This window comes from Odontesthes bonariensis, chromosome 21 (assembly GCF_027942865.1).
Source record: "Odontesthes bonariensis isolate fOdoBon6 chromosome 21, fOdoBon6.hap1, whole genome shotgun sequence".
NCBI lineage: Eukaryota > Metazoa > Chordata > Actinopteri > Atheriniformes > Atherinopsidae > Odontesthes > Odontesthes bonariensis.
In genome coordinates this window covers 16,087,716-16,105,492 of record NC_134526.1, presented here as the reverse complement: position 1 = coordinate 16,105,492, position 17,777 = coordinate 16,087,716, and the positions used below count along the sequence as shown (strand labels likewise).

At 40.5% G+C, this 17,777-nt stretch overlaps 1 protein-coding gene across 1 annotated transcript; it reads right to left on the bottom strand.

The window, feature by feature from the left end:
• Positions 1–811: 811 nt before the first annotated feature.
• Positions 812–16,669, bottom strand: gpr139 (G protein-coupled receptor 139). The gene is made up of 2 exons (XM_075454618.1): positions 16,209–16,669; positions 812–6,946 (listed from the first exon to the last, which is right to left on the bottom strand). The coding sequence occupies exons 1-2, from the start codon at positions 16,324–16,326 to the stop codon at positions 5,961–5,963; spliced, it is 1,104 nt and encodes a 367-aa protein (XP_075310733.1). The 5' UTR covers positions 16,327–16,669; the 3' UTR covers positions 812–5,960.
• Between the last annotated feature and the right edge of the window lie 1,108 nt (positions 16,670–17,777).

Genomic DNA, 17,777 nt, shown 5'->3' with positions numbered 1-17,777 from the left:
CACAATACAGCTGAATAAACAGATTAATTTCCACTGAAAATGACTAATGCCCACACACACGAAATCTCTCATGGCTTCATATGTTTTTTCTGAACTTTCTTTTTTCTGAGCTGTATAGCTTGTTATAATGTAACATCGAACAACCATCATTATGAGTGCCTTAAATCAGGCCACCTGCTCACATCTTTTACTGCTGAATCAACAACTGGACTTAAATCACTGAATTTACGCCATGTTAATAAACATAGAAGAAATTCGTTCCAAAATTAACATTAAAATGATTATTTATGGTAGCGAGAGGCTATTTTTCTCTATGTAAATTCATTTGGAGAACCAAGTTATATAAAATGGAATAAATCGATCGCCAAGCTGTGTAATTCTTATCCGCCTTGAAGAAATGTAATACGGCCTGGAATGTCTATCGGGAAGGTGAAGTTTTTTGCATCCATCTATCCATCCATCCATTTTCTTCCGCTTAAATGACGTGGCGTCACCTAGGCAACAGGTCCAGGATGATGATCCTCCAAAGGAAGGTGACAAGGAGGCATTATAATCAAATGCCCAAACCATTGAAATTGACTTAGTCTTTTCAGATATCTCTAATTAATTTTAAAAAAAGATACTGCTTCATACAAAGCTGTATGTTATTTTCTTCTTTTTGGCTTTATATTGTAATATCTTTAGTATTGATTACAAAATCAAATAATTGAATGTGATGTCCAGGGTTAAGATAGCAACTTTTTTGGCAGACAAATTCCTCAGCTGTTTGACAAATTGCTTTTTATTTCTTTAATCAAAAATATTAGCCAACATTTTTTCTTTATACTTTCACACAGCACAGTAATAGATATCCTTTATACATTTAATAAATTCATCAGGAGGAAAAAGCTAAATTTTGCAAGCCTTTAATCACTCATGAACAATCAAAAAAACACAGTTTTGAAACACTGCCATGAAGAGAGATAAAAGACTGCTCAAAAAGGTCATTTTGTAGAAAACTCACAATCAGATAAAATACCAACAAAAATGCAAGAAGCTTGATTTTTACATTCAAGAATATATCATTACAATACTGTGCTGCATGTAGTTATACTCATGATGATTGATTATAAACACACATTTTATTATACATTACAGATCATAAAGATATACATAAAGCTCCCCTCTAAGACAAACTTTATTTGCACGCTCTCTCTCGTTCACAAACGCACTTTTGCACACACACACACACACACACACACACACACACACACACACACACACACACACACACACACACACACACACACACACACACACACACTTTACAGATGAACTAATAGAGAGAGATAGAGCAAAGCAGAACATGTGAGAGAGAAAATACAATTTTCTCTGATTGATTTATGTTTGGTTATCTTTTTAATATCAGGCTGAAAAAAAATACAGATCCTAGGCTTTTTCTTCATAACGGGGCATATTTCTTGGTAACGACCCCCGTCACTTGCTAACTCCTGTTCTCTCTTGAGGACCTCACGTGGGACAAGACGAGACACCTGCATGTGACGCTTTGGTTTCCCAGCATGTCTGCCTCTATCCCTGCTGGCAGTAGCAATGAGATGCTGGTTTCCACAAAAATGTCACATTAATATGGGCAAAAAAAGTGGATTGGGTTAACATGTAAAATGAATGTCATGGCAACATCGATCTGGTATCAGTTCTTCAGGCTGAAGCAGAAACAATTTTTTGCAGTTGTGCTCTCCTAATTGTCACAATTTGGTCATTAAGCAATATTGATTAGAGATAAAGCGTATATTTTAGCACTGTTACATTTAATGAAATATAACATCCAGCTGAGCGTGACTTTAATGGAATGGGGAGGCAGGGAACTCACTGAGTGATTATTGGTTATCGACCCTTCGGCCATTTATCTCCATCAAATAATGCACAACATCCCCAGGATTCCCCTCAAGGACCTCATTTGCATATGTTCATTTTCTGATGACAACACATCAGTGATATCCTCGGTATGCATATAGCATGAAAGACTCCAAGGTACTAAGTTAATGAGCACAGAGGACACTTGAGAAATTAATTTTGTGCAAGTGCTTCTGACAAGAGTGATAGGGGAAAATGAAGGAGGTGAGGAACGGATGGCAACCGCCACTCCCTCATTCATTTTGTGATTCTGGAGAAAATCGATTTATGTGTTGCAAAGAAACAGGATTTGAGAGTGAACGACTCAGTTATGGCCTCTGAGCTGCAAAAGGTGGGAAGTTGGATTATTAGGTTTACTCTGGTTCAACTGATCTTTGTTGTAAATATTTTAGAAAGCCTGCCCTCGTATGAGCTAATAGTTGGAACTTTTGGAAACACAGCACTTGGGAAATCTTGTTTCATGTCGGTCTGAGAGGAAATTAAAGAAAATATCACTTTTTACTGTAAGAATTTGCGTTTTTGTACTGCTTCCCATAAAATGGATCTATAAGAAGGTTTTTTTTGGGGTACTTCAGCCAAAAATGGGAGAAAAGTTTTATCCATACCTTCACCAACCTGTGAGATGTATGAAGGATGGACGGTCAACCACATCTCATGTGATGTAATGGGTTTAAAGTGTTATTGTATGAGCTCATAACAATGAAAAAAAATCCCACATTTTTGCATTTTCACAACACTTTTTAATCTTACTTGAGATTTTTTATAGTAGTTTTTGACCGTCTTTTTTAGAATATCATGCTTATCAGAGATATGCATATTGTGTGAGACCTTATCATATTACTTATCCCTTATTTCTAAGGAAAAATACTGTACCACTTTCATTCATGTAGAGAGACAGCTTTCCCTAATGACAATTCAATAATTGTAATAAGATAAAACTATATGCATATAAAGTGTATTATGGTCCTTTATAAATCATGCGGTATGGAAGGCATTGATGTGCATGATTTTCAGTCTATGGCTTCCAAGTGCTCACATCTCAGCTTATGTTGATAAGAGAGATGGCCTAGTGAAAAATGTAAAAGAAAAATGAAAAGCCACTGATTTCACAGCGTCTTTAACACTGCGGTAAGTGGTGGTGAGAAACAATCTTTTTTGTTGTTGTTGTTTTTATAAAAAAATAGAAAAAGAAATAATCTAATGAAATTATACGATGACATCATCTCAATGATACTAATTGAAAGCCAATTACAGAAGCAGCTTTGTTGGGGTAGACACATGACTTTGCTCATCGGAGTGAACACATGGATTGCTTCACTGAATTGAAGAAATATCCTGACAAATAATCGTCCTCCACTGAGAACTGGAGGTGATAATGGTGAAGTGAGGCCTTGCAAGATAATCGAAAGACTTTGGTTCGATTCTACAGTGGAATCATGTATCCTTGCTCTTCTTTTTAACATGTTAAAGTCTATTGTGATATTCATTTTGAGTCTCTATTTGGCAAGAATTACTTGGTCATCAAGATATTTTTGTTTGGGTAAGAAAGATTATAGTTTGGGCAGGTCGACGTTACAGGGAAAACAAAAATAACTTTTTGCTGACCAACATCTTCATGCAAATGGCAGCGCTTTCACTACCTGCTAGAGGGACAATCATCAGCTGTCATCAGAAACCAGTTCAATTGAGGAGGAGCTTCTTGCTTTCTGTGATACTGCTGTATCATTTCAACAAATTACATGCCTCGACAACATAAATAAGTGTTGAGAAGTGGTTCCTTGTTGAGGTGTTTAGACAAATGAAACTTGCTGATGAAACCACTGACAATGCTTTTTTAAATGTGCTTTAATTAAAAAACTAATCAGCTGAGCGATGCTTCTTGCTAAAGAAAGTCTCCATATCTTCACTCTGCTGATAAATGAAATGTGTTGGCACATCTTCAGCTGCAATACATGCTTTCCTCAATAAATACCACGATTTCAGAGGAACAGGCCGCACCCTTTGAAGTGTCTCAGATATTTTGGTGTCTAACAAGATTTTGAAAATCCCTATTCTCAGTGTATCCATGTGTACATGAAAAGCAAAGGTTTTGGGTGCCATTTTTGCACATTCCTACTGTTGCTTTTTGTAATGTGTTGGTAACCATAACAAAAGTGCTGCTTGTATACCATTTGACTCATTTTTTCTGATGTTTTCCTGGGCTTTCATCACCTTGTACTGTCATGTCACAACAACTCCACATTCTCGTCTGTCCACACAGGCAAATTGTATTTGTCTTTGCGTTCCACCCCTGCAGAAAAACTACTGTTTAGGTTCTGAAGTTTTGCAAATGGAGAATCAGCTCACTAAGCATCCGTTTTTTTTTGTAGTTTGGACATGTTGTTACCGGAGACGATTATTTCAGCATCTGTGGGAATTTCTTCAAACAAAGCGAAACATATCCATTTAAAAAATATCCTAAGCAGTGTAGTCGAGGCCTTAGTCTGCCATGACAGACACAACTGACATTCATCAGATTACAAAAAAAAGCCTCTGGCTTAAACTGAAATCTGTCCTCTGGCACAGCTCCATTCTCACCAGATAAATGGACCCATGGTGTCTGCAGTATGAATGTGCATTGATCTCAATGTGTTCTGTCTGAGGGCGATACATTGCAATGTGTGTGTGTCTGTGTTTGTGGGCATGTGTCCTCGTTTATTGTTGGTTACCACTGACACAGAGTTGATGTATGCAACTGTGTTTTAGCATAAAATGTTACTGGACCGCCACTGGCCACCAGCAGAATGAACAGAGCTGAAATGAGTTTCTGTGGCCCTGAAAATGAATTCACTGCTGCATAATGGGAACGAAAAACTTCAGATGGGGAAAATGTAGCAAAGGGTTGGAGAAGAGGTTATTCTGTCCTCTCTATCTCTCTCTTTTTCTGTCTCATCCAAAGCTAAAGGGTTAAAGACACGTTCAGTTACATTCACTATATTCATCCGGATAATGGTTAACAATAAGTCATCAAAGACCATTAATAGTTAATAGAGGACTATCTACTTGTCGCAGAAATTTCCTCTTTCTAATTATGGAAATGTGATTATTAGAGTAATGACAGAGCTATACCGACTCCAGGTCTTATTTTTTGTCTTGTATTTTTGCAAAGCTACAATAACAGTCAAGTCTACCATGAATAAATATTTCAGCAACAACAAGCAGAGAGCCTACTCTTTCTACAACAATCTGTGAAATTACTTGGTCTTCCACAGTCAGTGCCGACATGTAGGAGACCTACAGTACTAAAATGAACTCAGCACACACATAAGGAAAGTCAAGAAAGATTTTTCATTTCACAAAAGCCCCCTTCAACATGCTGTTGAGATTCTTCTGCTTGTTAAAATGAAAATGACAGAGATGTTTTACATTTCTTGAGAGGCAGTCATGACTGTGGTCAGTGCACTCACTGTCAGCGTCGCTGCCTGAGTGAATCACCCCTTGAGATGAGATGTGCAGTGGCCAGACTGGATCTCGGCTTTCTGTAAGTGTCCCGACAGACAAAAACACAGCTGTTCAAAGCTCTTTACTGTTGGCAGCAGTGTGCAACAGGGAGCATCCATTGATGAACCATATTTCATGCCTCACAAAGGATTCATCTATTTTTTTTTGTTAGTTTACATGTTGAAAATGTTGGCTCATAATAATTGGTAGATGGCGGTAATATCCCCTCATCTGTCTGTCAGTTGCACATAGCAGATGTGTTTTGCTTTTTTTTCTTCCATGGAGGAAATAATCAGCATTTACTTGATGCTGTTGGCTGCTTTGTGAATACTTTATTGCGCATGAGACACTTTGCCATTTTCTTCCACGCATCTGCCGTTTACTGTTCCACCTTGCTAGACAACCACTTCATTATCACCCTAAGCCGGCTAAACTGTCACTTGTGCTCTTTGGGTATGTTGACATTTTTCAAACCTCAAAGAGTCCTAAGCTAGTCTCCACGGAAACAAAGCCTGAATATGCTTCCCATCAATTAAAGGCTGGGGCAGCTGCTGGTGGCTGTTGACTCATGAAGAGATACAGATAGGCTTCCCATTTTTGTCGTACTGATACACCAACATCTTGATGCAGTGGGAGTTGGCTGGTGAGATCCAGGGACTGCTTGTAATGGAGAAATTGTGGCTAGCATAAAATGGAGGCGGCTGCTTCCGGCAGCGGACCAGAGCTCGGAGCACGTTGGCTGCCATGCCCCGGAAGCGCTTGCTGATGAAGCAGTAGAGAAAGAAGTTGACGCCGGTGTTGAGCAAAGCCAGCATATTTGCCATATCGGTGAGCATGTGGAGCAGGCGACTAGCACTTTGTGAGGCTGGTGGAGGAGAGTAGAAGTGATAGAGGATCATGAGGGTGCGTGGTGCCCACAAAACAGCAAAAATGGAGGTGATGGCCAGGAGAATAGCAGTGGTTTTGCCAGTGGAATATCCACGCAGCCGGAAGCAGCTCCGGCGTCTGCGCAGCTTCTGCACAATAACAGCGTTAAGGGAGAAGAAGACTGTGCAAGGGAGGAGGTAGACGGTTGCACAGTGTGCCCACACTAGGACATGCTGCACCACTGTTCTTCTGTTGCTCTCTCCTCCTCCTTGATACCCACTGTCTACCCCGGGCAGGCTGTGCCACAGCTCAGGCCACCAGTAATAAGGAGCTGCAGAGAGTAAGCACCCAATGTACACGGCGAATATCACCCTGCGTGTTCGGGCTGGGTAAGAGACCGCGTGGTAGCGAAGTGGGTGACAAACGGCAATGTAGCGGTCAATGGTGAGAGGCACGGTGATCCAGATGGAGGTGTGGATTGAGGAGAACTCCAGAACCTGCACTGCGTTGTTAAATGATGGTGGTAGGGGTGTAGCCAAAATGAAATCCTCTAAAATGAAGTCAACAAAAACAATAAGGAGCAGAACTAGAATGTCGGCAGCTGCCAGAGCCAGGAGATAGTTATAGGACGACTTCTGACGACGCAGCACCAGCTGGGACAGGATAACCACTGTTAGGATGTTAGCTAGAAGGAGAAGTGATGGAGGAGGTGATTGACAATAGATGAACATATGAAATGAGAAAAGGATTGGGCATAGGTCAGGGCAGGGAGGGAAACAGAGAAATTCAGCGTTAGTGGGCTAATAATTGAAACACCCTACAATAAACGAGTCAGCAACTAGACAGCAACAGAAATGCTGCTTAAAAGACATGTAGTGCAGGTACTAACACAAGCTCAACACGATAAAAGCACACGAAATTAAAGGGTCACAAGCACTTGAATTGAATGGAAATTATTCAGCAAGACCAACAGATCCACTCTTGCTACTAAACAGGTCAAAGCATGCAAAGTGAACACTGTTTGAAAAACAAACCCAAAAAAATACATTTTGTCATTGTTCCCTGACAGTAATCCTTTTTCTGTTTACTGCTCTCTTCTCTTTTCCCCTTCATCGGCACCTGCTGTGTAATTCCAGCAGCACCTGCCTCTCCCTTTGGCCAAATTGTTATCTCTAATAAAGACTAAAGTCACAACAAAAACAGGAGGGCAATGTGCTGCATCACAGTCTTGGCAATTAGTTCACAACTGTCTGCGATCCTGCTGCCACCAATTTAGCCCCCAGAATAAAGCAAAAGGACAGCCCATTTCTCCCTGTATGCCCCTCTTTGTCAGTCGTAACCCTACTATACACTAGTATCTGCTCATTAACGTTGCCACTTTCTCTCTCCATTTAGACATTACAGAATTCTTTCACGGTACAGACAAATATCCCAGAGGGGGACCTCGTTTCTTTAAAAACTAAATGAAGAGAAAATTTTAAAAAGGTGGACATAGATACCTAAATGCGACATACACCGTTGGTACTTTTACCAAATCTGAGCATTCGCAAGGGAGTATAGCCTTTTTCAATGCATTACGAGCAAAGTTAGGATAGACGAGAACTACCCATTCTCGATCCCAACTCATCACTACTGATTCTTGGTCAGGTGATGTTCTAGTACCTCAAAAGTCATTGGGACGTACAGGGTTTCCCAAGATGGGGACATAACAGTTTGTCATGTATTTCATTGTGTATTTTCACACTAAGTGATAGACAGCATTCTCAAAGTTGGACTTGAAAATAAATGAATCCCACTCTTGGAGTGGGAGAAAATCTGTTTGGCTAAGACCACCGACCACAAATCCGGTTCTCTTAGTAGGTGTGTAGCTCTTAAATACTCGTGCACAAGAATTTCAACTTGGCTAGATCATTTCTGCAAATTCTAACATCTACATAAGATGCATTAGAGTGTAAAGGCAGTGTAGGTAGCTGAAGCCCCTCTTGGACCACACCATGTACATTGTTTACGTGATGTTAAAAAAAAATGTAATTGTTGTGTTAGTTTGACAAAAAACGCACTTTTTAAAATGCATGTAAATATACTAAAATTGTACTTTTAATTTCTCAAATTGTAACAAACGCACCCAAGTAATTCAGATGGAAGATGGAAGATGGAAATTTTTCCTGCACTTTTAAGTTCAATGGGACTCAAACTGGCCTTGGTATTCAGTAATAAAATGGACTAGCACACATTATAGAATAGTAAAAAATAAAGAAAGTTGCTCTTATGCTGTCCAAGTTACTACTTAAGATGGTACCAGTTAAATCATCTGCCTGTTGTTTTGTCAGTGCAGCAAAAGTATAACTGTAAAAAGCCCAGTATTGATAAGCTAAAAGGAAACATATCACCTCCTTCTGTAGTGAGTCGGCCATTCTTTTATTCCATGCTTCTCACGCTTTCATACTGGGACAGCAGGACAGTAGTCCAACTTAATAATTTATGAGCTCTACTTAACTGTGCATGCAAACCTATAGAGTGCCAAAGGCATGTCTGAATGAAGCCTTGAGGAAAATCCACGTAAAAGTGACCTATGTTAGACTGAATGCCATCACTTTAACGACTGACGTAGTCATTAAGGTTAAATGCCACCTGCATGGCCAAATGGCATGGTTAGCTCATTGGATACTAATGCTCTCAGGTATAATACTGGTGGGACAGGTTTTCTTAAATTCAAGTTCCAATGCATAAAGATGGTCTAACATTACAACTCAGTACAATATAGTTTTCAGTCCTTTCACGTTTTCATTGTGCAGTCTTGGTAAAGCCTTTTATTGTATTTGGTCTTTTTTTACTTCTATGAAAGTTTAGTATGGTAGTTCTTGTACATTATTGTGTATGGGTCATGTGATGAGGAGTGTATAACTTAAAGGGACTATGTGAGGTTTAAGTTCCCAGTAAGGTCACCTATCTTATATCGTTATATGGTTCAGTTGAACGCGGCCCTTTAAATGCAGCCTGCTGGCACAGCACAAAGCCTTGTACTGTGGGTCACTTTGATGATTATTCCAACATAGCAATGCAGCTTCAGAGACATTAAGGCTCTCAGCAGCCATTACTGTACACGCTGTGCGTGTGTGATCACATCTTTCTCTGCATTAATAGATCTGGGATTGGATTAAATGTGGCAGCTTGGAGTCTGGGACATCACACTTCACAGCATCAGTCGCTATCAAGTGATTACAAATTACAAAGTTGGCTCCAGATAATGACTAACGATGTGCTTGCAAGACATGTAGGATGTGCAGCAGACATTTGACTCTGAACATGTACACATATGCATATAATTAAGGATGCACCAATTCATTAACATCTAATCAGTTAATAGCTGTAAACAAGATGTTATAGCTGTTTAGAAGATTTTAACCAATATGTGCTGTTGTATTGCACTGTTCCAAAGATAATCACAGTTACACTCTTTAACACAAGACAGTAACCTCAGCACAGTTTAATTGCTTTAGTTTTTAATTGAGCTCGACTGCATTCCTTTTTTATTTGTTCTATCTAGTGGTTTGTTTCCTACTTTCCTCTTTTAGCGAAAACAATGAAATATACTAAAGGTTAATGCTGAAGTCAGGAATATGGAAAGTAACCATTAACCTTTTGAGCATTCTAAATTTCTCCAGTGCAATGGCTTCAGGTTGTTCAAGATATGTTTCTTTTGATTTATGCTGCTTATGTTCATGAAAACTATTTCTTTGGAAAAAAAAAAAAGTTTGATGAGTTCCAAGAATGTATATATTGGATAGAGGTTCTCTGTAACGAGACAAATTCATCCTATTTCTGTGTTGTATACTTTTTCTGTATCCCTTTTTAACATTTAACTGTCCATTTTGTGTTGCTGTAGGAAATTATTAAAAACCCAAAAAATGTTTTCTTTCTTGTTCAAGCATCTTAAACATGAATTCTCGCTGCCATTCTTTAGGTTTTGGACTGTGGTTCAGAAAATAAGCCCCTTGTAGAAAGCAATGAGTCATGAGGCAATAAAGATGACCCAGGCGGTCTTATTTCATGTTGTGTTACTGTTATATACTTTGTCCCTCATTATACATTTTCTTTGGCCGTCACTAATCAAACAATCCTCAGTACGTGTTATTTCGTATCGAACCACCCCACACAGCTGTCAGCGTGTCATTCCAGCCTCTCACCTGGCTAATCCAACATGAGGGGTCTTATCAGTGTCTGTTTCTGTGGGGGGTGGAGTTTTCTGCTAATGACATTACAAATCCAATATAATGGACATCACTTGTAATCCACTTTCTCTTTTGTACCTCTGCCCATCAACCCTCTTGGTGCTGTATACCAACTGCTGAGCACAGAGGAGTGACATAAAATAGAAACAGTGAGATGTTGACTATCACTAGCTGGGTATTATTATGTTTGAGCTGTAGCTGGGCCCTCCACAGATGAACAAAAGGGATCTATTGCAAGCTTGACGTTTCCATTTAGGTGTAGCCACCCTGTGATGGGTGGCCCATCCATTTAAATTGATTCCTGCCTTTATGTTGTCTCTGGAGCAGGACAGGTCTACTTGGCATTCAGCAGGTATGAGGTGGCACATGCAAAGCTCGTCTCTGTGCGGATGGGGAAAGCCGAGGTGGGTAAACAGAGCAGACACACAAATGAATGCAAACTTTCACCATGTTTTTCTTTTTAGTAGGAAAAGAATAAGAGTATCCTTTTGAGAGGGGATTGTAATAATAAAAGACAGATCCTAGGGTTTGTATGTTTGTCGACATTTGCTTGCAATTGTGAGTGTGTTTGATTGGGTGATCCTTTTGTCTCGTTGTGCGGGAGTGTTTTTACGTCTCCTCTTCTCCCTGCTGCTCTTCTAATATAAGGAGAAGACAGGGCCATTGACGTTGTTTAGCGGGAAAAGAGAAGGCACAGCGTGCTCCCTGAGGTGTGTAACGAGGCTGACTCATCCCACTATTAAAGGGACATATTCAGACGGGCTGTCGACAAACGACACTGCAGTTTAACCCCTCAAAATCAGAGGGGACTGCAACTTGCTTGCACTCGTCATCAGACTTTCACAAGGGGCCCCATACATAACAAGCAGAATATTGAAGAGAAATGAATAATGTCAATTAAAAGTAGAATGAATGGGACAATTGCAATTATTTGGAGAAATTTGGAAGCCGTTACAGCTTATCTGGAGGCTAAAGGCTGGACGAGAGGAAATGAGGGGGGTGAGGAAATGGAGGGTGAAGGAAAGCATGGTCTGAGGAAGGTCACAGAGAGTTAAAAAGAGAGCAGGGGATGAAGAGGGAATGGATAGTAGGATTAGAAAGAAAGACTAAGCAAGGCAGAGAGGTGCAGAGGAGAGGCGGTGGGAAGAAAGGAAGAGAGGCAAGGGACAGAGAGGGGGTGAATATCAAAGCTTGCTTCAAAGGTCACAAGCACTTTGTTCCTGATGACAACCATTTCCCTTTGTCTTCTCAAAGTGTCAGACTGGACATAAAGCAAGGCAATCCCTTAATTCCACAGAGCAAAAAGAAAAAAGAAGGGAGACCACATCCTCGTCTTCACAAAAATGTGATGTATGAGCATTCAATAGTTCTGAGTGTGAGACGCAAATGCAACAAATTAGTCAAACAGTTTTTTCTTTCTGAATATAAGCTTGATATGTGGCCAGAGTGTTAATGGGGAATTGTAGAACCCCAAAAGAGAGAAAAATCATTGAAAAAGAGCAACAGAAAGAATGAGGGGGAGAAAATGTTTTTGAACAAGATACTTAAGTTTAAAAAGGCATATTAGGAGAGAAAAATGCAGCTGAGTGCAGCAAATGATATTGACGCGACTGCAGTGCTCTGCTGCCAGCTCCCCTCAACAGCAATTCATTTTACAGACGGGCCACAGAGAGTGAAGGTTTAGACATGTCTGTCCTTGTGCTCTGCATGAGCACCCCAGCTTACCCAGTTCAGCGGTTTCTAACAACATTGCTGACAATTATGATAATGCATTTGGATTTTTGGCCATTATTTGAGAATTTTTTGCTGTGAGAGGACAGTAAAAGAGACAGACAGTCAAAGTGAGAGGTGGATAGAAATCAAAGAAGGAAATTAAACAATAGAGCTGAGAAGGAAGGGAGAATATGGAAAATGACTAATTCAAACAATCCCCAGATCACAGCTCTACAGTATAATTATCCTCAAATTGATATTATTGTGTAAAGAATATAGGAATTAAGTTTGTGGTTTCAGCATTAGCGACAGCGTTTTGCTGTCAGCTGGTTAAACAAAATCAGCTCTGTCACAGCACATCTCTGATTTATTGCCTGAAAAAACACCTCCCTCCTCTTTTACTTTCCCCCGCGCCCTCTGGCTCGTCACCACCATGACAAACTGACATGCTCTCCCCCATCCTTTCTTTTCCTAAACTGGAGACTGGGGACAATACTCACAATCTGAACCTTCTTCCATGTGATTTATTCATTTTTTTCCTTCACTCTGTTCATGCCCTCCTTTTAGACCAGTCAACACCACCTAATTTCAAAGACAACCTTTAGAGTGATAGTATCTTTTAACAAGCCACCATCCCACACATGTGCCCCGTCGCCGGAGCAGATTGACAGATCAATAGCTCAAACTGAAAATCGATGAAGACCCATCTCTTCATTAAGTAACAGCTTACACTTGGCCTGCACTGCACCGCAGAAGGACAGGTTGTTACTGGTGAGCATTCCTGACCTTCTCCCTTTGAATAAATGGGCATGGAAGGAGATTTTCTCCAATCTGCATGAATGCCTAAACGTGACATGCCCCAACGAAAACTATAGGCCAACAGCAAAATGGAAAAAACATTAAATGTTCTCAATTGTACAGCCTTATTGTGAAGCTGTCATGTCTTGTGCTGTACCTAATTAACATTTGCTTTAAGACTGGCCTGTGTCGGTGTTTCAGTGGTCAACAAGACTTTTTTTGAATCTGCGTATTCACTGAGTTGAGTCAACTACATAATACTGGAAGAATTTCAAAATAATGTCACTTTGATGTTAATCAGTGAAGGCTTTTATAACCCAAATGGAAAAACAAAGATCATACTAGTCGATAATCAATTTCCTCTGCTTACCGAGATGTGCCTAACCCCTTAGGTATAACCCTGTGGTTAATTCACTTCCTTTTCACTGTCTGATTACAGGACCCAGAAGATCAAGGAGCAGAAGTATTTTGGGAGGTACCCCAATTCATAATTTCAATCTCTGGGTCCTTCAGCTTGAAGTTTGTTTCTATCCAACAACCATCTCAACCCCTGCCCCTCAACCCCTCCCTATTTTCATTCCAATCCCTCAGATTTAATGAATAATAAATGACTTCATATCATTAGGGTGTGGTAAAATGATATTAATGAAAGCAACCTCAAAGGCCTCAAGAGGCTCATTCTGTAAACAGTAAATTTATTCATGTTATTCATGATTGAGTAAATCAGCACTGTGCTAGTTTTGCTTAAGCTTGTCCTTTATGGCAGCCAGATGACTAACTGAATAAATTTTACAATTTTTTCATTTTTGAATGCAATTTAATTTGACATAATCTGCTTTGCGGCTTTGTACCTTGCCACACATTTTACTAATATTATCACATTTTGCTTTTTAAATGCAGATATCTGTAAGCAAATTTCAGGTATGGCAGCAATTTGGCTTCTGTTTGAAGTGTGTGTGTGTGTGTGTGCAGGTAAAACCTCATTTAAAGGCCTTCACTGAGAGAACAGTGTGAAGAAATGTTTGACTCCAACATGAGACTGGCTGAGTTGGCCCAGACATCCAGCACACCTTCACTTGAGTAGTGTCACACACTGTTGCTCATCAGCTGATGGCTTACCACTGAGCAGTGTGTGTCTTTTCATCAAGAGCTTTGAGTCATACAGTACTTTACAAAGAGCAGACTTTACCTTTATAACCCCATCAGGTCAAAGACTGAGATAAAGGACAACCCCTTATTCGTGCTATTTGCTGTGATTGTACTGTCTCAAGCAGTATGGTGTGTTGAATAGAGACAGAAACAGTGAGAGCGAGTGAGCAATTAATTTAAAACGTGGCAATTTGTTTCAGCACAGTCTTCTGAAGCAGCCCTACTCGGGGCTCCAAGGTGCTACTTAGCAGGCCCTGCTGTTATTAATCTCTCTCTTCCTATTAGTGCTCTGATCTCCCTCTCTTAATGCCACTGTTCTTCTTCTTCTGGGTGCCCTTGTCCACCCTCTTTCCGGTTTGATCATATGCTTTTTGAGCAGTGCCCAGTTCATCCCTTTCCCACCACTTGATGCACTAAATGCCTTCTCTAATCACCTTCTCTCATCTTATTTCCCCTCTAAAGTCTGCGCTCTTGATGTGACTCCTGTCTTCCTGCGAGCAGGTCAAAGAGTTGGTGTATAAGTGATCTCCCTGTTGCATTTGAATCTATCTGATAATCAAAAAACAGCCCCCTATCAAATAAGTCTGCTCAATATGTGTGGGTCTGTGGGTCCCGCTGGTACTACTAACACATGCTGCGCCGATGAAACATTCATGATTCAGCTTGAGTGGAATGAGCTGTGTCATAATGATTGAACAAGTCACTGCTGCAAAGTATCAGCTCGCCGCACTCAACCCTGCCATGAGTTTAGACGACTAGTGTAAGATTGTCACAGACTCCCAGGTTACTCTAACTCAGTAACTAATAAACGGCGTCAGTCTCATTTGTAAAGACGACTCAGCGGTGGAATCAAAGAAACAATAGCAGGGTGAATTGCTTGCTCAAGATTTGCTTTGCCATCCAGGAGAAATAATTAGGCAAGATTTGATTAAGAGGAAGGATTTTTTCTTTTTTACTTTAACAAGACAGCAAATCTCTTGAGCAACTGCAGTCTTGGCACACAAAATCTTTTCGCTTTGCATTGCAGATTTGTTTTAAGCCAGAATAGTTTACGCAGTTGATAGCATCTCACTTCCAATCTCCAGCAAGGGAATGGGATCAGATCTTAAGCAGCTTTATTAATATAAAGGATTAGGACAAATGAGCTATTAAAAATCCCGGTGTGAATACACTGAAGGCATAATCTATTAATTCAATGTCAAATTTCTCAAAAATTACATATTGAAATTGCATTGCTAATTGTGTTTTTATGGTATTTGATCAGAACATTCCAGTCATCTGGTGATGAGTTAGAGTGCACCGGATATGTGACTGACTGTCCAGCGGGCTTTTAGCATCCGAACCCCAATCTCAGATTAGGCATCAGCACATTTCCACTTTCGTTTGACCTCCAGGTGTTCTGTCTGCGTCTCTCTCAGTGTCTGTCTCTGTTTGACACACATACCCATAGACACACACGCCACTTTGCTTCCCTGTGTGAGACTGGGTCAGGGCACATGGATCACGCAATGGGACTAAGGCAGTAAATGGGTCAGATAGTGACTGTGAATGGACTAATCATTCAATGGTAAGGAAGTGTTATTGAATCAGGTCATCAAAAGAAGACACGTAACACACACCTGTCCTAAAGGTCAAGCCACAATCATTACTTACACTATTTCCAATGCTGTTGTACACATGCTGCTGCTTATTCTGAGGCCAAAGCTTTTCAGAAGTATTAAGAGAGAGTATTTGATTATGCTCTGCAGATACAGTTTCTATCTTAATTCTATACTGGGTCAAATGCACGAGAAAGTCCAGACAGGCACAAGCAGTGACAAATATATACAAAATATGCATGCATGGAGAAGTGACGGCCACAATGTCAGAATGACAAATCAACATTATGCGTGCATGACACTCAGGAGTAGCAGAGCACAACACGTTTACTCAGCCCTGAAAACAAGTACACAGCAAGTCAAAGTAATGCAGCTTCTAATGCAAATATGAGCAAGCTAACACAGAATGAGACATGCATATGCACATAAAATACACACTCATGTACACGTCTCCTACCAGGAAGGCCAAGACAGAGCAGAATGCTGTAGTAGATGACAGGTAGAGGTCCGAGAGGGCACACATTCCAGGTGCTCACATTTGGGGAAAAAGCAGGAAAGATGTGACTGTGCTCCATGGCTTCTTCCTTGTCCTCTTCCTCAGCTGAGCTCAGTGTCAAGAAGTCTGGCCACGCGATCAAACCGCCTGGTAGCTGGTTTGGAAGAGAGGGTGCTCTGTCCTTGGGTGCCAATCAACATGAGAGTGCATGCGCACACATTTGCACAAGACAGCAAGGTTGAGTGTGTGGGAAGGAGGGAAAAACAATGAGGTGGAAGGAGGACGAGACAACACACGAGGAAAAGCGAGAAATGATGTGTGTTAGTAGGTGATGGAGAGGAAGGCGGCGAGTGGAGCAGAGAGGGAGGCGGGAGGAGGTGAGTGTGAAGGTAGAAGTGGTGAGGGGAGGATGCTGCATGAGTGTGAGAGCAGGGGCGAATGAGAGAGAGTCGAGAGCGCAGCGGGGGGACGAAAGAGGAGGAGAGAGGGAGTGAAATAAGGAGGGAGAGAGGAGGGGAGATGGAGAGAAAGTGCACTGTAGAGAGAAGAAAGAGAGGGAAAAACGGAGACTGAGAGTGGAGGCTGCAGTTTTCTAGAGAAAAAAAAGGTGTTTGAAGACAGAGATACAAAGAGATAATAAAACTAATGAGGAGACAGATTTGATGGATGAGAGAAGATAAAAAGAGGGTTAAGTCGACTGGAAAAGGACAGAGTGCATGTTGTTTTTGTCAATGTATCTCTTTATCACCTTGTGTTTTTCTGTATTTGTTTTACTGCATATTCAGTGACTGGACAGTTGCTTGAGCATAAGGTAGTAATCTGTCTAAACATGTATGTACATGCCTCATTAAATATCCTGAACATTACATGTGACTGGACACGTGTTGTGAGAGGTGGGGGCTGGGATTGGTGGCTGAGTCTAATTTGCCGTGCAGTGTGAACGATCGAAATCTTCAACTAGAATATGCTAATGATCTGTGGGCTGACACTGTAAAACAAATTCCTAAGACACATAAAAGTATCTGGTTAATCAGTTAGTTTGAGCAAGACTTCATGGTGGCAATCAATATTTTTTTACAAGAAGATTCTCTGGTTTAGAGTGGAAAAAGTTATAATATATGCACACAACATTGTTGAAAAGTGTGGGGACTGTCAATTCATTTGGTCTCAATTTTCAATAAAATGAATGGAGTGATAGAAAATGCACATCTCAAATTCAGCAGATCCCAAAGTTATGCCTTAAAACTGTTTAGTCGAAAACAGGATGATTCATTTCTATAGACTTGAAAAGGAGAAAAGCAAGTACTCTATGCAGTTGACAAACTGTAGCCAAAAACTGTGACATGTTGGATATATTCAATTAACAAATTTAGGAATAATTACGGCAACAATTTTCAAAAACGAGCTCTCCTCTGGCTCCCCTCTGTTCTTGCAGCGATAGGTCTATTGTGACGTCCTACAACAACAAAGCCCTTCTGAAACTGGCCAAAGAAACCCACAAACACATGTTAACATCTGGATATTTAGAGC